Source organism: Dichotomopilus funicola (assembly GCF_033296635.1).
Source record: "Dichotomopilus funicola strain CBS 141.50 unplaced genomic scaffold C8A04scaffold_4, whole genome shotgun sequence".
Lineage (NCBI taxonomy): Eukaryota > Fungi > Ascomycota > Sordariomycetes > Sordariales > Chaetomiaceae > Dichotomopilus > Dichotomopilus funicola.
Genome location: NW_026944025.1, coordinates 652,849 through 675,982, shown reverse-complemented (window position 1 = coordinate 675,982; position 23,134 = coordinate 652,849). Strand labels below are relative to the sequence as shown.

General features: G+C 57.7%; 7 protein-coding genes across 7 annotated transcripts; 4 read left to right on the top strand and 3 right to left on the bottom strand.

The window, feature by feature from the left end:
* Window positions 1–1,458: 1,458 nt before the first annotated feature.
* C8A04DRAFT_25042 (uncharacterized protein) lies at window positions 1,459–2,691 on the top strand (the record flags this gene model as incomplete). The annotated part of the gene is made up of 1 exon (XM_062779409.1): window positions 1,459–2,691. The coding sequence occupies one exon, from the start codon at window positions 1,459–1,461 to the stop codon at window positions 2,689–2,691; it is 1,233 nt and encodes a 410-aa protein (XP_062640609.1).
* A 360-nt stretch (window positions 2,692–3,051) lies between these two features.
* C8A04DRAFT_34426 (Mechanosensitive ion channel-domain-containing protein) lies at window positions 3,052–5,661 on the bottom strand (the record flags this gene model as incomplete). The annotated part of the gene is made up of 1 exon (XM_062782820.1): window positions 3,052–5,661. The coding sequence occupies one exon, from the start codon at window positions 5,659–5,661 to the stop codon at window positions 3,052–3,054; it is 2,610 nt and encodes an 869-aa protein (XP_062640608.1).
* Window positions 5,662–8,363: 2,702 nt separating this feature from the next.
* C8A04DRAFT_25040 (uncharacterized protein) lies at window positions 8,364–14,269 on the top strand (the record flags this gene model as incomplete). The annotated part of the gene is made up of 2 exons (XM_062779408.1): window positions 8,364–12,991; window positions 13,582–14,269. The coding sequence occupies 2 exons, from the start codon at window positions 8,364–8,366 to the stop codon at window positions 14,267–14,269; spliced, it is 5,316 nt and encodes a 1,771-aa protein (XP_062640607.1).
* Window positions 14,270–14,428: 159 nt separating this feature from the next.
* C8A04DRAFT_25039 (uncharacterized protein) lies at window positions 14,429–14,883 on the bottom strand (the record flags this gene model as incomplete). Its single annotated transcript, XM_062779407.1, has 2 exons — window positions 14,429–14,608; window positions 14,704–14,883. 2 exons carry the CDS (start codon window positions 14,881–14,883, stop codon window positions 14,429–14,431), a joined length of 360 nt encoding a protein of 119 aa, XP_062640606.1.
* Window positions 14,884–15,454: 571 nt separating this feature from the next.
* Window positions 15,455–19,043, top strand: C8A04DRAFT_9178 (uncharacterized protein; the record flags this gene model as incomplete). The annotated part of the gene is made up of 5 exons (XM_062785387.1): window positions 15,455–15,799; window positions 15,853–16,436; window positions 16,499–17,670; window positions 17,848–18,645; window positions 18,724–19,043. The coding sequence occupies 5 exons, from the start codon at window positions 15,455–15,457 to the stop codon at window positions 19,041–19,043; spliced, it is 3,219 nt and encodes a 1,072-aa protein (XP_062640605.1).
* An 837-nt stretch (window positions 19,044–19,880) lies between these two features.
* On the top strand, window positions 19,881–21,575 carry C8A04DRAFT_34424 (permease for cytosine/purines, uracil, thiamine, allantoin-domain-containing protein; the record flags this gene model as incomplete). Its single annotated transcript, XM_062782819.1, has 3 exons — window positions 19,881–20,158; window positions 20,217–20,801; window positions 20,882–21,575. 3 exons carry the CDS (start codon window positions 19,881–19,883, stop codon window positions 21,573–21,575), a joined length of 1,557 nt encoding a protein of 518 aa, XP_062640604.1.
* Window positions 21,576–21,726: 151 nt separating this feature from the next.
* C8A04DRAFT_25036 (uncharacterized protein) lies at window positions 21,727–22,149 on the bottom strand (the record flags this gene model as incomplete). Its single annotated transcript, XM_062779406.1, has 1 exon — window positions 21,727–22,149. One exon carries the CDS (start codon window positions 22,147–22,149, stop codon window positions 21,727–21,729), a length of 423 nt encoding a protein of 140 aa, XP_062640603.1.
* Window positions 22,150–23,134: the final 985 nt, after the last annotated feature.

The window sequence follows — 23,134 nt, the reverse complement described above, 5'->3', positions numbered from 1 at the left end:
CTGTTGAACGATGGGCAGTGCTGTTCTGTACCCGCTGAACTCAGCTCCGGGCTACCTGCGATATTTCTGCTGTACTACGCTCGTAACGGTTGTGATGGCGGTTTTACGAGGGTTTGTCCTACTTGCCTGATTTACCTTGTCAACTGCTGAAAAAAGGTTAGGGGGGCTTGGCGGGATATTTGCGTTCATGTGTTTTTACTGTGTTGTCTATGTATAGTACACCAACCGCATTGCGGAGGACGCGACTCAAAGCAAAATTCATACGCTGCGGAATGGGATACGGGATGGTGCGGTACAGTGCAGTAATAACAGCAACAACAACATGAGCAACAAGAATAGCAACAGGAGAGCAGCAACAATCACGAGATCGAAACATCACGGGTAACGGCATAAGCCATTCAAATACCCGTCCCGCGGCAAGCAAACAACCCCGACCTAACTCGTATAACTGTCAATACCCAGCATGCCTACAGCAATTACACAGTAGACCCTGCATCCTGGCCGAGTTGGGCTTCAATCGTCTTCGGAGTTCTTACTCTGTATAAGAGCTGTGGGAGAGGTTGACATCCAGTTCCTTACTTACCCACGCTACTTTGCAAAGTCGAGATTCGAGGGGCAATACTCCGTGGAGTACCTCGGACTTGGGCTCGGAACCGGTGCTGTACGATGGTGGATTCCGGTATGCTAGGCTGGGGCGTAGACACCCTTTCATTTCCTTATGCCGACACGTGGAGTGCTTGGGTAGAAGGAGGGAAAGGGACGAAAAAGGCAGAAAGGAAAAATATAGATGAAGAATGAGGGAAAAAAACGAGACAAAGTAGAAGTCACGCTAGGTTTGCCCTGGGTACGTACCTCGTTCCCATGCACAGCAGTGTCGTAGCATGTACATATGTACCATGTCCTGTACAACCTGACGAGGCGAATACGGTTTGTAGCACGGCGTCTGTTCGTCACAGGCCTATCTACGTAGATGGTAGGCTTCCTGATTCGGGAGTGGACAATTCAGAATATAAACTGACCGGTTCTGGGCCTAATAAACCTTTGCCATAGCTGACTGAATGATTGGATCGGGAGAGCTGAGATTTAAGGTCAAGAGGAATGGTCCCTGGCAAGCTGAGAATGCAGCCCATTCAGGGGTATCAGGCACAGGGCGGCAGGGCAATCTTGGCATGCTTGGCGGTGTTTTTCGCTTGTTTCTTTGGCTCAAACAGAACCGTTTCTTGTGTTCTCGGGGATCGGCAAAACGGGCGATTTGGTTCTGGACTGGGCGGGCGTTTCCGTTATATTTGTTCCTGGTCTTTTTTTTTAGTATTCTTCTCGTGTTCTTCTTCGATCGGAGTTCTTATTTCTACATCCTCTCGCTCGTTTGTTTGTGGGATCTAATAATCTCAGTCAGTCCCTCGTTCGACCCCTACGCCACCTAATAACGAGAAAATACACACCAAAAACCTAAACACCATGAAGCCCACATCAACCCTCCTCCTCCTCGCCACAACGGCCACCACAACCACAGCAACACCCACCATTCCCCGCGCCATCCCCCGCGCCAACACCATCCATTACCCCCATCCCAACCCCCACCGCCTCCTGCACACCCTCCCGGCAGCCCCCCAGCAGCAGCCCCTCTCCCACCTCCTCTCCACATCCACATCCGCAGACGCCGAAGCCGACGCAGACACAACCCTCGCCGGCGCAGTCCTAACTCTCCCTCTGTCAGAGAGTAATAATACCACCAAACAACCCCTCCTCTCAACAATAACAAGCACCTTCCGCATCCCCCTCGCCAACATCCCGACCTCCGGCCCAACAGCCAATAACTCTGCGACGGTCTACGGCGCGTCGTTTTGGGTTGGTGTTGACGCTGGTGTATCCCCCTCTGGGACGGGATGCTCCCCCTCCTCCTCTCTTTCTGGTGGTGTTGCGCAAGGGGGGACAGGAGTAGCAGGGGGGATGTTGCGCGCCGGGGTGGATATCTTTTATGATGGGACGCTAGGCGGACACCAGCAGCCTGTGATTTGGTATCAGGGGCCGGGGCAGAAGGGGGAGACGGCTTTTGAGGGGGTTGTGGTTGGGGAGGGGGATTTGGTGCGGTTGAGTTTGGTTGTTGGGTCTGTTGGGTCTGTTGGGTCTGGGTCTGCTGCCTCTCCGGGCGAGGGGGTTGAAAAGGGGGAAGGTGAAGCGGTGGGTGGTGAGGATGGGGAAGGGGAAGTGGTGGCCATCGCAGAGAACTTTGGCCCGGATGTTGGGTGTCCCGAGGGCGCGACACCGATCGCTAGTGTGCGGAAGACGTTTCCTGCTACTGTTTCTTCGACCATTTCATCCACTAGGACCTCATCCACTCCCACTCCCACTACCACACCGACACAGAATACGCAGCCCACACTCTGCCGCAAAGAAGCCTCCTGGGTCCTGCAAGACGCCCCCCTAGCCGGCCTCCCCAACATCCCCATCGCGCTGGCCAACTTCACCCGCGTCGCTTTCACCGCTGGCATCACTCTCGACGACGGGAGTGTACGGAGTTTGACTGTTGGGTCTAATCCGGGTGCCGATGGGAAGAAGGCTGGGCTGGCAGATGGCGTGGAGGTGCTGGATATCAGGCAGACGCAGCAGGGAGGTCGGTTGACGAGGTGTGGGGTGGAGGAGGGGAGTGAGGGGAGCGAGGTTGTTTGCGTACGGGTTGTGGGGGAGTAACTACACTACACTAGGTGTAAGCTAGGTGTGTTGTGATTATCTTGGGAGATCATATTTGGAAAATGATGTTTGGAAGGGACACCATGTAGGAACATAATGAGGAGATGAATACATGAACGGGTGCTTCAGGGGATGGGTAAAAGATGAACCGCCAATGCTAGAGCTAGGCTTTCTCATCAGTGTATTGTGACAGAAATATCAAAGTCAACAAACAGTCTAGGTCATTAAACATTCTGTATGCGCCAGATCCCACCAACGGATAGAACATCCAAAGATCCAAAATCCAAAATCCAAAATCCAAGATCCAAGATCCAAACATCGCTAGGTCCCATCCAAAATCCAAGGCCCAAAATCAACACATCACACAGCATTACTAACAGACCCCTGCGTCGACCGACTCCTCGCCCTCCACCCCCTCCTCGCAGTCGCCACACTCTCCCGGCTCGCCATCTTCTCCAACCCCTCCTTCTCACTCTCCTCTTCCACCCTCGCCGGCCGTCGGCTCCGCTCCCGTTCCCGTCCCCCCTCTTCACCATCCTCTTCCTCCCTCACAGCCTGCCTAATCGACGGCAGCCGCGAGATGCTATTATCCCGCCGTCGGGTATGGAACACATCCTGGAAATCCATCCCCGCATCTACCACTGCGGCCGCCGCCCGGCTCGTGGCTCGCCTCCGGACCATGGCGGGGTTTGAGGTTGATGATCCAGTCGCTGCTGCTGCTGTTGTTGCTGCTGCTGGTGGTACCTGGCCATCGCTGCTGGTGGCTGCCGCCTGGTACACCGGGGGCGGCTGGACCTGGCTCCAGTACAGCGGCATGTTCTGGGCGCCGCCGGGCTGCACCAGATGTGGCGTTTCGAGACCGAGGTCCTTCATCTGGTGCATCAGCTCGACGGCGAAGCGGTTGTGGCGGTTCAGGCGCAGCAGCTCGTTTTGGAAGTTGCTCTTGTGGAAGAAGATGATGTTCATGGTGATGCTGCAGACCTCGTCGATGGTCTGGACTTCGGAGATGACGCGGGGTGCGTAGTCGCGCTTGTTGTCGAGGCAGAACTGCAGCATGCGCGCCTTGAGCGCCTCGATCTGCGCTTCCGATGTGCCGAATCGTAGTTTGAGGTTGATCGGGTCGGCTAACCCTTGGCTGCGCCGCTGGTTGAGGATGAAGAGCGTGTTGAGGATCGAGTTGGGGGCTTGGACCACGTGGCCTTCCATCTTGCGGAACTCGGTGTACAGCAGCGACACCTCCAGCACGTAGTAGTCGTCGCCCGTCATCGTCGTGCCCGTGCTGCCGTAGATTCGGACCCGGTCGCCGACGTCGAACGGGTGTTTGACGAACACAAAAATGATGGACTGGAGGAACTCCTGCGCCGTGGCCTGCAGCAGCCACGACAGCCCCAGAATCACCGTCCCCGTCGACGTCAGCGCCGCCGCGGCCGAGTTGGAGATGATGCTGATAAACACAATAATCACAATCACCACAATGATAAACACAAACACCTCGTCCAGCTTCTTGATCACCGAGTCCAGGTCCTTGAGCGACGCCGCAATCGCCTTCTTCTCCAGGTGGATCTCGTTGCACACCATCTCGAGCTCCTCCATCGAAATGTCCCCGTTCAGGTCCTTGTCAAACACCCCAAAGCATGCCTCCGCGTCCTCCTGCCCCGCGGGGAACGCCGGCGCCAGGTCCTCGCCCGTAATCGTCGTCTCGCCCGGCCGCACAAACGTGCGGTAAAACACCCGCGCCAGTGTGTAGCTCGACTCGCTGCTGCGCAGCAGCTCGTTGACCACCTTGCGTGGGTGATTGCCCTTGAGGAACTTGCGCCCGGTCAAGTCCCCCGCCACCCGGTTCGCCGCGTTGCCCACCTTGCTCCATACGTGCCGCGCGTTGTGCTGGATGTTTTTCAGGGGTGTCGCCGCCTGGTCCGAGTCCCGCCGGCTCGACGGCGAGCCCCAGATCGGGTCCTGCCCCTCCAACTGCGTCTTGGCGTGCGTGTACAGGGCGACGAGGTACTCGATGTGCAGCTGGTTCTCGCGGATGCGGTGCGAGTACGTCCGCAGGTGGAACGACGTCGCGATCCACTTGATCAGGATCTTCTCCACCAGGTTGAGCGTCGCGAGCACGAACAGTGCGATGATGACCTTGTACACCACGTCGATCCACGTCACGTACGGCCGCGGGTTCTTGCTGCCGTCCTCGGGGTCGAGCACGCGGTGCTTGTCCAGGATCGGCTTGTACGACACCAGCACGGCCAGCAGCCAGAGGAAAATGCCCGTCGGGAACTCCAGCTGCCGCCCAATGTCCTTCCACTTCTTGTGGTTCGTCGAACCGACCGTATCGGCGACGAAGGCCACAATGGGCGGTAGGATGGACGTCGCGATGCGGGCCGCCCAGAGAGTCAGCCACACCACCTCGAGCCAGATGCCGAACCACATGAGCTGGACGCCCCCTGGCCCACCCACGGGATCGCCCTTGCGGTCGTAGGCGAAGAGGTCGAGGAACACGGGGATCAAAATCAGAATCCCGGGCGGGATGGCGTAGACGACGTATCGCAGCACGCGGGGAAACTTCTTAATCAGCAGCCATAGCTTGGTGAGCCACGTCGTCTTCACCGGGACAGCCGCCACCGCCGGGGTTACGGGCGGGGGATTCGTCGTGTTGAAGGCGTCTTCGATGCGGTGCTCGTGGCTCCGCCGGTTCTTCGACCCGGGATGGAGCGAGTCGCGGTCTTTGCGGTCGTTCGTCGACACCACGCGCTCGGCACGCAGCAGTTCCAGGTCGTCGTGCAGCCGGTTCGCGGCCTCTCTCGACTCAGCCGGGCTCAGAGGCGCCGCCGAGTCAGGGACGAGATGCTCTCGGTCTACGGACGCTCTGGCAGCGGCCTCAGCGTCGGGACTAGGCTCGCGGTACGAGGGCATCTGGACCTGCAGCGTTGGCCGCGAGAGCGCCGGCGACGACTCATCGACGGGCGAACCCATGATGAGCCTTGCTGTAAGTACCAAAAAGGTTGTCACGCGCTCTATCTTTATGGTAGAGAGTTCAAAGTTAGAACGAGGGGAAGAAAAGAAGAAATTAAAGAGAGACAGAAGGCAGAGAGAGCTGCAGAGAGACAGAGAACGGAGAGATAAGAGGGCCCATCTCTCCACATTGCTGAAGCAACCGAAACTTTAAAAAAAAAAGTCGCGACTCTCGAATCCCGGGGAGCCGCGGGGTTCATTGTCCACACATTCCCGGCTTGCACGGCGATCGACACGGCGACCCACAACGCTGTGGGACGAGAAGGGTCGAGAGGGTGCATTCCGAGAGCCCGAGCAGGTCGAGCCCGCGTCGCGACCAAGGTTGGTGGTCTCCATGGTGTGAGCCGAGAGAAGTTGGTGTGGTGTTGGCCCCAGTCCGCTGCGAGGATGCTGCTGTCGGTCTGTCGCTCACTGTGCTGCTGCCGGTGTGCCGCCAGGCGGACCGTTCCATTGCGACAATCCATTCGCGATCAGCCCCTGTTCGTCCGAATCCATCAGTTCCACACAGCGGGGCGATGGGTGTGGAAACAGGGGTGATGGGGAATCGTTTCAACGGTCAAGAATCGGGAAGTTCGACGGAAAGAAACGCCTATGGGGATTACATAGTATGTATTTTGCCGACACAGTAGCCAACTCTAGGGTCTTGTCTTGATTTAACTGGGAATTCTCGAACTGCTCAAGTAAAGTCTCTAGCACGCAAGACGCCGCACTACCCGTTTGGGGATACCTCTCGTCGGACAGCGGCACAGACGGGACGAGAGAAGGGATGAAGAATTGGCGCCAAGCAAAAGGATCCGCTGTGACGTCATGGTAGGCCGAAGTCTCATGGACATGCATGAAAAATGAATGTGTTGAAACAAACAGAAGTGTTAGCCCGAAAAGCAGAGCAATGGGAACTTCAAGAACTTGGGACACGGGGAAAGGAATACGGAATCCAGACTCGGGGAATAGGAGATTTTTGATCGGATGTTCCTTCCTCTGATCCACGTTCCCAAGATTGGCAGTGGAAGGAACGGACGGGAACACAACCGTCAGAGAATGTCTCTCGCCAGTGCTTCCTTCCTTCCATGGTAGACTGCAGGTGGGATGCAACCCACTGCAAATCTCTCGGTTGAACTTTGCAACTCGTCAACTTTGCATTCCATAAGATGTCGAATTCACACCCCTTGCGGCTTTCCCGGAATTGGCATCCGGCAAACAAGAAGAGCCGGCTTGTTGAGGGAAAAACAAGAAGGAAAAGGAGAGGGGAAATAAATGTGTTGAAAAAAAGATAAAAAAACAAGAGGTAAGAGAGAGAAAAAAGCTAACATCTTCAAAATTAGGATGCATATTTACGGACTCCTTACCTCCAAGATGCTGAGACAGGTCGTTCAGCCCACCGAAGGTCTCAGATTCCACGTGGTTTGACCACGACCGAACGGGTCCCATCTCCGGGCGAGTTACCCTCCTAATCCGTTTTCACCAAGCGTCGACGGGAACCGATTCGTCAAACACATGGTCCCAAGACGTTCAGGATGGGTGTTCCACTGCATCCCTCCCAATTCAGTCATGCACCAAGCAAGACCGTAATTTTTCAGGTCGTACGCAGTACACTAGTGTAAGGTCGCAAGCCGCTTTTCTTCACTGTTCTTCGCGTGGGGAACCCATCCAATTCCAACAACATGAGCGCTGCTCACACCACTGGACCCTGGAATGTGGGGGTGTTCCATTCAGGCATCCATTTCGAGATGGAAGCCCTGAACCCTGCTTGTTGATCGTGATTCAACCCTCTCTTCAAGAATTGATGCTAACAGCGGACGTCGTTAGAAAAAGGAGTTAACCTTATTACGTAGATTACTTCTAGATACCCTCGTCTTACTTGAGAGTTGAAACTTCGGGTCTCTTCAAGAAACTCCTTACTCGGATCCTTTTTCCGCCAGCCGAAGCCTTCAAGCCAGGAACCCTTCAGTTGGGCACATTTGCCAACCGCCCAACATGAGCCTGACAACGACACCAACGCAAAAACGAACCCCGTCGGCCATGGGGGGGCGAAGCATCTTCATTGGATGCTTGGGATTCCACACTGGCGCTCCCCGCATCAATCACCAGCAACGCTCAGCCGCACTTTTCTATTTCGAGGAAAGCGCCTGGCGCCATTCACAGGCGGGTGTTGTTTGGGGATCTGTTGGGGGGCTTGCTTCCTGAAGCCTGGGCGTGCAGTGGCACATGGCGCGCGCGGTCTGAATTGTCCCGCATTACCCTTCCTTGCCGGCAAGACGATCACCGCCTCCTGTCTTCTCCGTCCACTATGGGCAAAGAGGGATTTGCTCTCGTCTATTTCGTGATACGCGACGAGCCGCAACGATCGCAATGAGACTCCTGACTTTTTCGGTCTGCTTCCAGTGCCCTTAAATCTTTTTTCTGTTAAATCCCTTGCCGGCTCTGCGGGGTTGCTTAACCCGAGCAGCTTCGCAGCGGGATCTCATCTCATCTCATCTCAAAACCGCGCGCCGTAGGCGTGCTGTGTGGGCTCAGCTTCCCGGCGCAGTGCAACTTGACCGCAGCCCGGGTGCAACCCGATATACAAGACTGAGACAGCCCGTCCACCGGCCTCGCCCGCCCTCGACACCGGACATACCGCGCATCCGGCGCAAACTGGCCCCGAGCCCGAACCCGAGCCCACCATGCCCGGCCTTCCGGATAACTGGGAGTGGGACTATGACGGCAAGCGGTGGTTCTACCGGTACAAGCCGACCGGGTTAATCCAGTTCACATTCCCCAAACCGGGCGATGAGTTTCCCGAGTTTGTCGACGACTTTGGTGGGGGGATACCGGATTTGGAGCCCGAGGAGAGGCTCGTGAGCCAGCAACAGGTGAAGAAGAGGAACAGCCTTTTGAGTGAAGCACAGCCGAAGTCTACGTTTGCACCAGCACCTGTATTTGCACCTGTCCAGGCACCTGCACCGACGCCAGCACCTGCGCCGGCACCGCAGAGGGACCGAGCAGCCTCCGGTGCTGTGTCTGAATCGGACGATGGAGGCACACCGTTTTGGCTTCAACCGGACGGGCTCATGTACATGGGACCGGGAGCGTATAACGACATCAGCCCGTTGCAAGAAGAAGAGGAGGAGCGCCAGCTCGGACATGATAAGTCCGGGGAAAAGGTTACGGAGACACCGACAACCGTGACAGCAGCGACACCGAGTACCATCAATACACCGCTATCAGTGGCAGCGGCAACAGCAACGGCAACAGTAACTGCTAATGCTAGTCCCGGGTCGGCCCGCTCGCAAGCATCAGTGCCAGCAAGTACAAGCGCGAGAGGCACACCTCTTACTGCGAGCAGCGTGCCGGCGGTTGAGACGCCAGAGCTCGACAGCGCAGTGGTCATCGCCGAGCCGAGCGAACTCCCGGCCGCAACAACAGCAACGGCAAGCAGTGTCGTGCCTGCAGAGGCAGAGCCGGCTGAAATTCCATTGCTGGACGGCCGGCCCGTGACGCGCGACCCGGTCGGGTTTGTTGCGGAACTTGCGAGCGAAGCAACGGCCCCGTGCGCGGAGGACCTCAACCCCGCCCCGGTGGAACTGCCCAGTCACGACACGATGGTGCACAATACAGACCCGATTTCGTACCTCAACGCCTTCGAGCTGGCCCCGGTCGAGCTGCCGTTGACTGAGGCTCGTCCTAGTCTAGCCCCGACGGGCAATGTGGCCGATGGGAAGGGGAAGCCGTCCGCGCTGGGAGGGCTGGGAGCATCAGGAGCCGCAAAGCAAGAGACGGAGCAGGACCGAAAAGCCCAACAGGCGGTCCAGGAGCTGATGAAGCGGCCCTACACGCCGAGCGGACAGAATTCTCCCCCAAAACCGGTCCAAGCATTCTCCCCACCGCCACCGCTCCTTGGCTCACGCCCAGGAACACCGGGAACACCAAATCTGTTCCAGCCGTACAACCCGGCGAAGCACGCCGTGCTCGGCCCAGCAGCCGCCGTGCCACCATCATCCACGTCGCCTCCTCCCGGGGGCCTCGCACACCACCCGTCAGTTCTCCAGCCTGCCCGTGGTCGGCCCGTCCTCCGCAACCAGACGCCCCCGCGGAGCCAAAATGCCAGCCCATCCCGGACATACCAGCCGCCTGCGTACCAGCAGCGCCGGGATCTGCAGCAGGATATCGACGAGACGGTGCAGCTGCTGTCGAACGCGGTGTCTGCTACGCCTCCTCCTAGTCTTACGCCCGGTCCGCCGTCGACTGCAAACCGGCCGCCTGTGTCACGTACAAGCACGGTACCAACCAACAGTCCCGGTTCTGTCCCTCCCCACGTGAATGCGCGACCGCAGATGCCGCCGTCTGTCGCTAGCGAGCCGGTCGTGCACACATTACATGGTGTGGCAAACGCACCAAATGTCCCAAACGGACCCAACGGACCAGGTACACAGAACGCACCGAGTGCACCGAGTGCACCAACTCCCGCTCCGCCCCTTGCCATAGGCTTCTCGGGTCCTCTTCCGCCCTCTGGAGCTGACGTTCCCCCGCCGCTGAATCTCTCGCGCAAGTCGCCGCCGCCCCCGAGTCAAGCCGGAGCTGGTGCTGGGGTGTCGGTGCCGTTGTCGTTACCTGAGGCTGTTGCGAGCGTGTTTGCTCCTGGGAATACGGATGCGCCTCCTCTGGGTGCTCCTCCTGCGGCCGTTCCTGCTCCGGTTGTCGGAGCTGGGGTGTCAGTGCCGCTGTCATTGCCCGAGGCTGTGGCGAGTGTGTTTGCCCCTGAGAATGCGAATCTGCCTCCTGTGGGTGCTCCTGCGGGCGTTCCTGCGGGCGTTCCTCCTGCGGTTGCCGGGGCCGGGGCCGGGGCAGGTGGTGTCGCGCCTGCGGTTGTTACAGCGTCGGTTGTGACGAGGCCTAGGGGGAACACACAAGTCAATGGCAGTGCCAGTGTTGTGGCGGGTCAGGGACTCCCACGGCCTGCTGGACCAGCCCAGACCTCTGGTTTTCCGATCGTTGAAGCGGCTCCTGCGCAGGTTTCGATGCAGAACCCTCCCATCTTCCCAGGCAGCTCAATAGCTGCTCAGCCCGTGGGTCCAGCCGGGGGCCTGGGACCGGTGGTGGAAGTGCAGACAGGCGTGCAGCCAGAGCAACCACCAGCGGCTTCACTTCCCGTTCCTGCTGTTCAGAGCTCGCATCTCGTTGTGCATCCCCAGCCTCAGCTTCACAATTCCACCATCACGCCCCAGGCGCCCACACCTCGCACGCCCAGCCCTGTCTCGCAAGCACCGTCACCGCCCACGCAGGCCAATACTCTTGTTCCCGCAGCGCCAGGAGCAGAAGCTGGAAACAGAACTTCGATGCCCCCGCCAGCCCCACCACCAAAGGATACACCACCACGAGTCGGAAACACAGCTCCAGCAGCACAAGCACAAGCAGCACAGGCAACACCACCGCGGTACACAATCCCCGTCGGCTACCACCCCCTCGCTTCGCACCCCGTCAACGGAGCCCGATCCTCCCCGCCGCGGCCGAAACTCCCCACTGCAGCTACTGCCCCCCCTCAGACCCCCCCAGTAGCGCCGCAAAACTACCAGACACCACCGCAGTTCATGACGCCGGGTTCTATCCAAGGCCCTCAACCGCCCCGCGCTGCATCCGTTCCCGTGCCGATGCAGACACCGGCGCAGATTGTACCTGGGCAGGGCGGGCCTGTTCCGACACCGCCGCAGCTGTCCCAAAACCCGCCTGCTTCTCAGAACGGGCTTCAAAACCTGGGTCCGGGTGGTGGTACTTTTTCACCGCCGCCGCCTGCTGGTTTGCAAAGGGGGGCGCCCATTCATCCTGCGATCCCTCCTGCAGGTCACCCTGTGGTGAATCATCCCGGCGCGCCTGAGACGGCACCACCGCAGATGCAACAAATGTTTGCGCCGCCGGGGATGGGGCCGGATGTGCCGCAGCCAGTGCATATGCAACAGCAGCAACATCCACAACAGCAAGGGCAGCATCAACAGCCGCAGCCGCAGCCGCAACAGCAACAACAGCAACAGCAGCAGGGGCAGCCACAGCAATTCCAGCCGCAACAACAGCAACCGCAGAATCAGCAGCAACAGCAATTGCAACAACAACAGCAGCAGCAGCAGCCCCTCCCCGGGGGCCCGCAGCTTGGGATGTTCCCTCAGCAGCCGGGAGCACCCCACATGATGCCGCCAAGCCAGGGGCCAGCGGGGGGCTACGTCATGCCGCAGCAACCACCACAACAGCAACCACAGCAGCATCCACAACAGCAGCAGTTTGCCCCGAACCCACAACACCCTCATCCTCATCCTCATCCCCAACATCCACATTTTGCACAACCCGCACGACCAAAAGAAGAAAAGGGCTGGTTCGGCCGTCTCTGGGGAAGCGACAGCCCCAAAAAGCCCATCACCGTCAGCGCGCCCCTGCCAAACACGTTCCAGAAGGGAGCCCCCTTTCCTCAGCAGCAAATGCCCTTTGGCTTCCCGGGGGCTCAGCCGTTGAATCAGGGGCCGCCATCCGGACCACCGGGACCGCAGCAGGGACCGCCACAGGGACCGCCATTGGGACCGCAGCAGCCCATCCAGTCTGGTTCGCAGCCGGGGTCTCGGCCGGGGTCGCAGGGACAACCACCGTTTGGACAGACTCCAGGTGGTGGTCCGCTGCCGGCGTATTTGATGGTGCAGCAGCAGCAGCAGCAGCAACAAGCTGGGAAGATGGGGCAGCCGGGACAACCAGGACAACCGGGGCAGCTAGGACAGCTAGGACAGCAGCAGCCCGGTCCGCCTCAGCAACAGCATCAGCCCCACCAACAACCTCCACAACAGCCCCTCCAGTTCCAACTACACCAGCAGCCAAACCCGCAGCAACAACAACAGCAGCCGCAGCCTCAACAGCAACCTCACCAACAACAGCCCCTCATGTGGCACGCCGTCAACAACTCCAACGCAAACAGCAACGGGAATTCACCCCCTGCGCAAATCCAAAACCCCCAGTTTCCCTCGGTCCGCCCCAACTCTGGCACGCCCGCGCCCCCGCCCGACGTCATGCAGGGGATCAAGAAGCAAGAGCAACGGCTGTCCTTGCAGGGACAGCGGTTGTCGTTCCAGCCGGGGCAGAGGCTTTCGTTACAGGGGCAGCCGCCGCCTCAGCTTCAGCCTCCACAGCAGCAGCAGCCGCACTTACAGCAACAGCAGCAGCCGCAGCAGAAGCTCTTGCAACCGGCTGGACAGGGTGGAGGATTAGTCAAGCGCTTGTCGAAGGCGCCGTTGCCGGCAGCGTCGGCGTATGATGGTGCTGGGTGGGGGGATGATGATTTGTAGGCAGTGTTTGGTTTGGCATTTTGGCATTTTGAGGGTGACTGTTATGATACCACTTATACTTGGAAACACGATATTTAGAAATATACGCTATACTACATTTTATCCTACATGATATTAATTGTCTACACTTGAAAGTAGAAGAGGCGAAGTTCAGTTTTAGTTTAGTTGTTAAGTTGATAACACAGCCCGTGTTGAACCTGGCAGGCTGCCGGCTCGCCATACTAAACACTGGAGGCAAGCATACACGGTGCATCGACGGTTTTCATGAGAAACGGTGCTTGAAATTGCGGACCTTGATCCTTCGTTGCTGGTGTGGTTTCTTTGTCAGGGTTAGGGTTAAGTAACGTCGCGACTGCCAAAATTCACCTCGAAATCTCACCAAATCTCACATCTCCAACTCAGCTCACAACTCCCAACTCACAATTTACAACTCACCCCTCACTCTTCTAGCCCAGCCACCTGCCACCATGAGATATCTCCGCTCAGGCTTCCCCTGGCCCTCACCAACCCCTCTCTTTCACACAGGGCCGCGTCAACCTTTGCAATCTCTCCGCCAAACACCAACTAAACTTAACCCCAAACCCAGATCAAAACAACCCTACAGCACCAGCCAAACCACACCAAATAAACCCCCCAACCCCCCAACCCCCCCATCAGCCTCCCCATCAAACCCACCACCACCGCCGCAAGCAAAGTTACAAACCCGCCTCCAAACCCTCCTCACCCGCCTCCCAAAACCCCTCCAACCCTACGCCGCCCGCCTGCGTGGCGCCCCGATCACGCACATCGTCGCATTTCTGGTCCTACACGAGTTGACGGCGGTGATACCGTTGGTCGGATTGTTTGTGGGGTTTCATTATACCGAGACTGGGGGGAGGGTTGTTCCTACATTACTCGGCTATTTTCAAGGTGCTGCCTCTGCTGCTGGTACTGGTACTACTGCCGTTGGGGAGGGGGGTGATGGGGTTAGGAAAGGTGAAGAAGGGAAGAGTGAGATGGAACTGGCCGAAGAAAAGTTTGCGAGGTGGTTTAGGCGGAGGGGGTGGTTTGGGTTTGGAAAGGAGGAGGGTGAGACCCAAGGGAACCAAGAAGGACGAACCCAAGGGGGACAAGAGGGAGAGGGAGGACAAGGACAAGGAGCGAGGGTGCTGGTGGAGGTCGGGTTGGCGTATGTGTTGACCAAGGCGTTGTTGCCGGTAAGGATTGTGGTGAGTGTGTGGGCGACGCCGTGGTTTGCGGGGGTGTTGGGGGGGTTGAGGAGGTTGGTGAAGTGATCTCTAGATCTACCTCGTGGGTAGAGAGGGGACGGTGTTCAAATGACAGGAAGAGATACAGAGAGATAGAGATATGGAGAGGCAAACAAACAGACATATGCTTAGCATGTACAATACAATACAATACAATACACAATACACCGTGAACCTGAACGAAGTCTATGCAAACGCCATACCCTCCTTCCACCACTCCGCAACCCCCCGTTTCTCCATCGCCGCCGCAAACTCCTGCACCGACGGCACCTCAAACAGGCCACTCCGCTCTTCCGGTACCGTCCCCGCGGCTATCGGCACCGGCGCCGGCTTCTGCGCCAGCTGGTAGTCCTTGTACCGCAGTCTCTGTCCTCGTCAGTCAACCCGAGTCCCATCTAATACCCTCCAGCACCCGCTCTACTCCCATCGAGTAAGATACCTCGGGTAAGGAAGAGACATACATGAACAGCATCGACCCACCCCCTCACACCCCCCTCGCTACCGCTGCAGTACATGATGCCCGGACACCCGCCGGAGCGGAGGAGGGCGAAGCACTCGTATTTGGCGGCGGCCTTGCGGAGGAGGGCGACTTTCTTGCGGGAGGTGATGTGGTGGGTGCGGATGAGGGCGTGGAAGCGCATGGCATGTTGGTTTTTGGGAGGAGGTTACAGGTTGCAGGCTGCAGAGAGTGAGTGTGTGGGTGGGTATGAGTGGGCAGTGGGTTGAGTGGTGGGTGAGGCAGGTACAGTGTTAATTCATATGCGCACTGTTGGCACATCGAGCCGAGGCCTGCATGTAAGTCGACGGACCCAAGACAAAGAACATTTTGGTATTACAAAACATCCTTCAATGTCTGAATTCCCCCGTAGTATTAGGATTCTAGACTTTGCCAGTTCCAATTTTAGGCAACATGCTCATAGCCACTGTGGTACACACCAGGACCAGTCACGTGGCTTCGTGTTGTACTCGAAGACGCCAAGCCCCCACGCGACTCAGTCACGCCTGCCTTGACAACTTTCAACTCCATTCAGGTCCACCGAGGCCTCTGTCCGTTGGGGGCCGCTGGCGTTGGACATCTGCTGCCTGTTGGCACAAACGATGAACGAAAACCAGCATAAAAGGACGTCTTTTAAAACCACACTTTCATAAACACCCACAACCCCTTGTCAACATTGTCAACACCGCCAACAAAACACAAATGTCACCCAAACCATGCCCTTCCCCTTCTCCCACGTCAGCGACCTCCTCCAACACCTCGAGGACAACCGTCTCGCCCGCTCCGGCGTCCGAACCAACGCCAGCCTCATCCACGAGTGGTTCCGGGCCCACCGTGCCTTGCTCGCCCGCGACGACCACGCCAATGCCCCCTTGCTCTCGGCCCTCCTCCCAGAGAAGCGGACGGACAGGGTGTATTTCATCCGGGAGAAGAAGCTTCAGACCATTATTGGCCGGGCACTGGGCTTGGGACGGTCGCGGATTGCGGAGTTGGGACGGTGGACGAATCCGGCGGCGGGGAAGGATTTGGCGGAGTGTGTGGAGGGGATTTTGAGGCAGACGGTAAGATGGCCGTAGTGGAAAGGTGATGAATGATCAGGACTGATATTGGATAGCCGAACCCCGGAGACAACCCTGTAACGGTGGAAGAGATTGACCAACTTCTCCACCGGATTGCCGCGGCCTGTCGGTTCAGCTCGCCGGCGGTGCGCAGCTCGGCGGGAAACCAGCCAGCAGACCAGGAGCTCTCCATCGGCGGCTTGTACCAGCGGGTGTCGGCCCGGGACGCGAAATGGCTCACGCGCCTGATCCTCAAAAACTATGAGCCCCTTGTTTTGGACTTGAGGGTTGTCTGCTCGGGCTATCACCCCTTGCTGCCGGCCATTCTCAAAGTTCAAGACGATTTGGCTGTTGCTGGGCGCATACTAGACTCCTTAAAACGCGGGGATGCGGCGACGGAAACTGATTTGGCTGAGCACCTCAAGCCTGCGCTCGGGGTAAAGGTTGGCAGACAAACATGGCTCAAGGGACGCAGCATCAAGCACTGTTTGTCCATGCTGCAGGGGCGGTTCAGCTGTGAGGAGAAGATGGATGGCGAGTATTGTCAGATTCATATCGATCTCAGCAAGGGGCACAATTGCATCCAGATCTTTTCAAAGAGCGGCAAAGACAGTACCAAGGACCGCTTTGCCTTGCATGAGTATGCACATCGTACCCTGGGATACCATACCCTTTGTGGTGTCTCTGCTAACGTAACGATAGTTCGATCCGAAAGTCACTGCAGCTCGGCCAGCCATCGTGTCCTTTGAAACAGAGCTGTATCCTGGAAGGCGAGCTTGTAGTGTACAGCGACAAAGACCACAAGATACTCGACTTCCACAAGATCAGAAAGCACGTCTCCCGATCAGGCTCGTTCTTGGGCACCGACCAAGACTCGCCGCCACATCCCTGGGAGCACCTTATGATTGTCTACTACGACATTCTCATGGTCGACCAGGAGTCCCTTCTCGCGGTCCAGCACTCCAAAAGGTTCCAGCGCCTCAAGGACCTCATCACTCTCATCCCCGGCCGGTCATCGATTGTGAAGCGGGAAGTCCTCGACTGCGCCAGGTCGTCTGCCCGGTCAGACTTGCGCCGCGCCTTTGCCAAGTGCATCACAGCCCGTGGAGAGGGTCTTGTCCTCAAGGCAGATGACCCCTACTTTGACTTTGCCACCCAGCAGCGTCCATACCGGTGCTGTGCCATCAAGCTCAAGAAGGAGAGCATTGGCCATTTTGGCGAAATTGGCGACTTTGCCGTAGTCGGAGCACGGTTTGACCCGACCAAGGCACGCACATACACTAACATACGAAACCTAAAATGGACTCACTTCTACCTTGGCTGTCTAGAGAACAAAGAGGAGGTGCAGCGGTTTGGGAAGCAGCCGCAGTTCGTGGTCACCAACGTGGTCGAGTTGAACGCCGTACAACTAGCTTCGTTCGTCTCGGCGGTTAACCCAGAGTCGGTCCTCCCAGAGGACAACACGGCCATCCGGCTCCGCATCGAGCCCGGCATCGACGGGGGCAAGCGGCCCTCGCTCATCTTCCCCACGCCCCCGGTCTTTGATCTCCGCTGTTTTTCGTTTGACAAAGAGGGCAACACCGGGTTTTGGAGCCCACGATTCCCTACAGTCGCCAAAATCCACACCGACCGAACCTACCACGATACCATCTCATTTTCTGAACTCCAAGACATGGCGAACCGGGAGCGCGAGATGCCTCCTCCTGATGACAGCCAGGAGCTCCTGCGCTGGATTGCTGCTTTGGAGCAGTCGGACCGCTGTAAGGGAATGAATGTCCCCAGCCAGTCGACGACCATTTCTTCTTCCCCGACCTCGGCGGGCGCACACACGCCGCAGTCGCCCCGCTGTTCCCTCCTGCCCGGCAACCAAGCCGGTCACCTGCCGGGTGGCGGGTTCTCGCCTGCCCACCAACGCGCCCCGTCGCCGTCGCCCATGCCCGTCGCGTCGGGCAATTTTCGCATTACTCATAGCGAAGGGGCTGGTAATTACCACAACCAGATAGGAGGAATGCAGCATAACCTCCAACCACAACAGAGACAACAACACCAAGCGAGGCAAGCACGATCCCCGCAACCACAGCCACAAAAACCTGCCCCAAAGCCAGCTACCAGGACTCCCCTGGCCGCGCACCCGCCCGGGTCCCGGCCCCTCGCCGAGGTCGCCCCCTCTCTCCTGGAGGGTGCGGCCAAGATCAAGGAGGGCGCAGCCCAGATCAAGGAAGGCCGCAAACGGCTACTGGAGCTGGGGCCCTCGTCCCATGTTGAAGAGGCGGAGAGAAGCAAGATCCGACGGCGGTCCCCCTCTCGAGGGACTTACGCGTCATTTTCATCGTCCCTTTCGCCCGACACCGCTAAACAGCCCAACACCGCTAAACAGCCCATCGCTGCGAGGCAGGCCGACGCCACGGGGATGCGAAACTCGTCGCGGGATACAGTGGATGGGTTGGTTCAGTGTGGTGCGAGCCTGATTCGTCGCGTTGGTACCGCCGCGGCGGGGGATTTGGGGGTAGTTGACGATGGTCTTGACGGGGGTCGAGAGAAGGTCCCGTCCGGTCATGTTTTGGTCAGCAACGACACCGACAATGACATCAACGGCAGCGGACACACCAATGGCCTCGGAAACGGCAACAGCAACAAACATGACAACAACAACAGTAGCGCCAACAAGCCCAACAAGCAACCTCCTACGTGCCGGTTGCTGGGAACGGCCTGCAAAATACAGGACTACTCGTTCCTTCTCGCGCCTTGCATCGCCGACTACCCCTGGGTCACCGACGATATGCTCCGGGGACATGGAGTGACGCAGTTTCTGCGGGATCCGAGAGAGTGGGCGAATTCTGCAGCTGCTGGTCCCAGCAACAGCACTCAGGCTAGTCATACCAACACACACGGTTCTATCAACAACTCCGGCCATACCAACGCCCAAGACCACCCCAACACGCACGGCCACAACCAAACCCAAAGCAACAAACCCACCCCCCAAACTAAAATCATCCTCGTCGACCGCCGCCGCGTACACGCCACCAAAACTTTCCTACGCTCCGTCGAGGCCGCTCGTTTACACAACCCGCGCACCGGCAAGCGTGAGTGGGTGCCTGTGTACGACTGGCATGTATTGGGGGCGCTTTGTGAGGAGGAGCGGAAGATGGGGAATATTGAGGGTGCTTCGCGGCAGAGTGCGATGGGGAGGTTGGAGGTGGGGAATGCGGCGGGGGTTTGGAGGCGGTTTTGGGTTGGGTTGGCGTAGTACTTGACTCTGGTTTGTTCGGAGTTGGAGAGGCAGACTGGGATTCTCGTGTTTCTCAGTCGGCGTGGCTATTATTGAGGTTTAATTAAGATACCCTAAATTATATCAGACATAGAAGTCAAAGATGTTTCGAGGAAGACTCCATAGAGATTCTTCATAATATTACTTAACCTAGACTCGTCCCATTTCACAGTTCCATCCTGTTGTGTTGTAAGATCGGATTCCTCTGAATACATGAATTTCACAGCGATGTTAAAAAAGTGCTTAAAGAGGGAAGGAAGGAGGGAAGGTGCGATGGTGAGCTTTAGGGTTTGGAACCTGACAGTTGCAGACCTGTAATGACGGGCCCATTGCAAAGTAAGGTACTCTGTATACCCACGAAGCAATCCAGCCCTCCCGTTCTCAGCCTTGTCGTTTACCAAACAAAACCCGCCGAAGTCCCCGTCCCATTTACACTACACGTGGTGTGAATAATCCCCTCCAAGGATAACCCCCCTTCGCCAAGTGTGGGGGTCGGCCCCGTTTGGGAAACTGCGACTAATTTCACAATCGATGTTTTTTTTCCCGTCTATTGAGTGAAATCGACTTTCCTACTCTCAATTGACTATTGAGTCTCGTTTTAAAGTACACACTCTCTTCACGCCTTAGGCTGATGCATCTAATCCGAGTTACGTTCATATTTTTTCGGTTAAAAGCTCGAGATCTGATGGTGCCATTTTGACCAAGCCAAGCCTTTTAGCTGAACTTTATTTTCTCTCTTATCTCGATCCTTTCTCCCACTCTTTGTCTTCCCCTTCTTCAACCCTCCTTTCTCCACTGAGTTGACATCGACACATAATGTCAACCGAGCCCAAAACTGACGAGGGCCCCGCCCCGTCTAAGGCATCCGACGTTCCCAGTACTCCTCCTGCTGCTGATGACACCCCCACCAACCATGACAACAACGGCAACAACAACACACGCAAAACCCGCCTCCGAACCCTACTCTCCAAAGCGGCCGCCTTCGGCCGGGTCGAGGTCCGCGGCATTACACCGATCCCGGTTAAAGAGCGGACGGTGACACGCACGGTGAATGTGTTTACCCTGTGGTGGTCCATGAACACGAATATCCTGGGGTGCGCTCACCCCATCCCGTATTATTTACTCCTCTCAACATGATACTGACAAGAAAAGCATAACCTTCGGCCTCCTGGCCCCCGTCTACGGCCTCGCCCTCCGCGATGCCTCCCTCGTGATCCTCTTCTTCACCCTCCTGACCACCATCCTGCCCGCCTACCTCGCCACCTGGGGCCCCCGCATCGGCATGCGGCAAATGCTCCAGGCACGCTACAGTTTCGGCCGGTATCTCGTCTCAGTCCCCGTGCTGCTCAACCTGGCGACGCTGATGGGGTTCTGCGTGATTATGGCCGTGGTCGGCGGGTTGTGTCTGTCGTCGGTGCCGGAGGATGCGGGGGCGTTGAGTGTGACGGTGGGGATTGTGGTGATTGCGGTGGTGACGGTGGGGATTTCGTTTTGTGGGTTTACCGTGTTGCATGTGTATGAGAGGTATGCGTGGATTCCGGCGACGGTGGCGTTGATTGTGGCGGTGGGGACGGGAGGCGGGGAGTTGAGGAAGCAGGTGGTGTATGATGAGGTGGAGAGACCGCCGCCGACGGCGGCTGCGGTGTTGTCGTTTGGGATGATTGTTGCGTCGTATATGGTGCCGTGGGCGTGTTTGTCGTCGGACTTTACGACGTACCTGCGGCCTGACACTTCGTCGTATGTTCTTCCTTTCCTTTTCTTTCCTTTCCCTTGCTTTTACTTTCCTTTATCTTCGACAAGGAATGCTAACAACCCAGAACCAAAATCTTCACCTACACCTACCTCGGCCTCGCCCTGCCCACCATCCTCCTCATGACCCTCGGCGCGGCCATCGGCAACGCCATCCCCAACGTCCCCGCCTGGCAGGCCGCCTACGACCGCACCCTCGTCGGCGGCGTCCTAGCCGCCATGCTGGCCCCCGCCGGCGGCTTCGGCAAGTTCCTCGTCGTCATCCTGTCCTTCTCCCTGCTGGGCAATATGGCCGCCACCAGCTACAGCATCACGCTCAACCTGCAGCTGCTGCTTCCCTGGCTAGTCAAAGTACCCCGTTACCTGTTCTCGATCGTGTTTGCGGCGGTCGTCATCCCCGTGGCAATCAAAGCCGCGGGGGAGTTCTTTGAGAACCTGGAGAATTTCGTTGCCCTGATCGGGTACTGGAGCTCGGCGTTTCTGGCGATTGTGCTGGTGGAGCACTTTGTGTTCCGCGGGGGTGACTGTGCCGCGTATGAGTTCGACGCGTGGAATGATGCGAAGCGGTTGCCGTGGGGTGTTGCGGCGCTGGCGGCGGGGGTGTTGAGCTTTGGGCTGGTGGTGCCGAGTATGGCGCAGGTGTGGTGGACGGGGCCAATCGCTGAGACGACGGGGGATATTGGGTTCGAGCTGGCGTTTGCGGTGTCGGGGGTGTTGTATGTCCCGTTGCGGTGGGTGGAGCGGCGATGGACGGGGAGGTAGTCCCCTGCTTATTTATGTAGAGCAGGTAGCCCAGATATGTCGGATTAATAGAACCTAATATGATAATTCACACGGCAACACGGCTCTATTTCCACCACACACACCAACACCATAATACCCCCCCATCGACCCGACCCTCTAAATCTCCCCATCAAGCCCTCCCCCCCACAAACGGCGCCTTCATATTCGCCAACACCACCCTCCACCCATCCGGATCCTCATACGTCCTCCCGACCCCATCCCAATACGGATTATAACTCTTCACCGGCTCCAACCCCGCCTCCTCCTCCATCCGCCTCGTAGCCCGCGCAAACTCTTCCCCATCCGGTAAATAAAAAACCAGCAGGTTATCCTGCGTCGGCGCACGCCCCACGGGAGCGCCTGTCTGGTGGTGCGTGAACTCGAGTTGGTAGGCTGCGAGGGTTGGGTGGCCCAGGACGATGCCGGAGAAGCCGGCGTGGTCTTGGAAGGCGCCGAGGGGGGTGAAGCCGAGGCCGGTTTGGTAGAAGTGGGTGAGGGAGGAGAGGTTGTTGGTTGGGCGGGCGATGCGGATGTGGGCTGTTGCGAGGGACATGGTGGGTGTTGGTGATGTGTGCATAGATGGTGGGGTGATGATGGAGGGTGCTTGGCTGTGATAATACGGGTTGCGGTCTCAAGACACGAGAGAGAAGAATTCGCGATTTGAAATAAATAAGAAAGAAGAAATACGAATATACATCCGAGGCATACTCACCGACGCCGGCGCCGAACCTACCTCGGAATACCGGCGTTAAGCCAAAAGGTCAGTTCGGTCGAACTGTTCCCGATTCTGCGTTGCGCTTACAGTACGAATACCACCTCAAAATACAACAAACACCCCACAATACCACCCCTAAATGCTACTGCAGCGAATACTCCAAGTGCAAATGTGAAGTCTTACTATTAGAGAACGTTATATCCGGATTAGCTAATACCCTAACTTTTGTGTAACACCAAGCATTAGCTGAGCCTCAGCCAGGTATACCATTGAGGTCTGGAATTGTTTTGGAATCTGGCTTTGACAAGACCAGACGAGGGATCCCCACTTTCCCAAATGGAACAAATGGAATCTTGGACGCACCTGCCATGCAGGCTGTGGATCTCGTCTGTTGACCCGCCACGAGGCCGCCTGGCACCGTGTGGTCGCCAGTGGGGCAGACCCGGCACTTGGCTAGGTTGTCAGCGAAGCATTGCGCTGCTGCGCCGCTAAAATACCGAGCACAAGCCCTCCGTTCAGGCCTGCCCAAAGACCCAACACAGCGGCAGCTAGCCCCACCACCGGGCACGGGTACTGTAGTACAGCCATGGATGAGCCACCGGCATGTCGTAACCTCTTTGACACGCCCAGACGGTCGGCAGCCAGGATCGGCGGTCCAACGCGGCCTGAGACGCGCAAGCAGACCACTTCTGCAATCCGGCAACCGCCAACAAACCCCCCGCCGGCCCCCTAGCAGCCGACTTTCATGTTTCAAAACGTCGCAACACTGGGCGAATCGTATTTTCGGCTTCGCATCTTGGGCTCGGAATCGTATGCCACACCA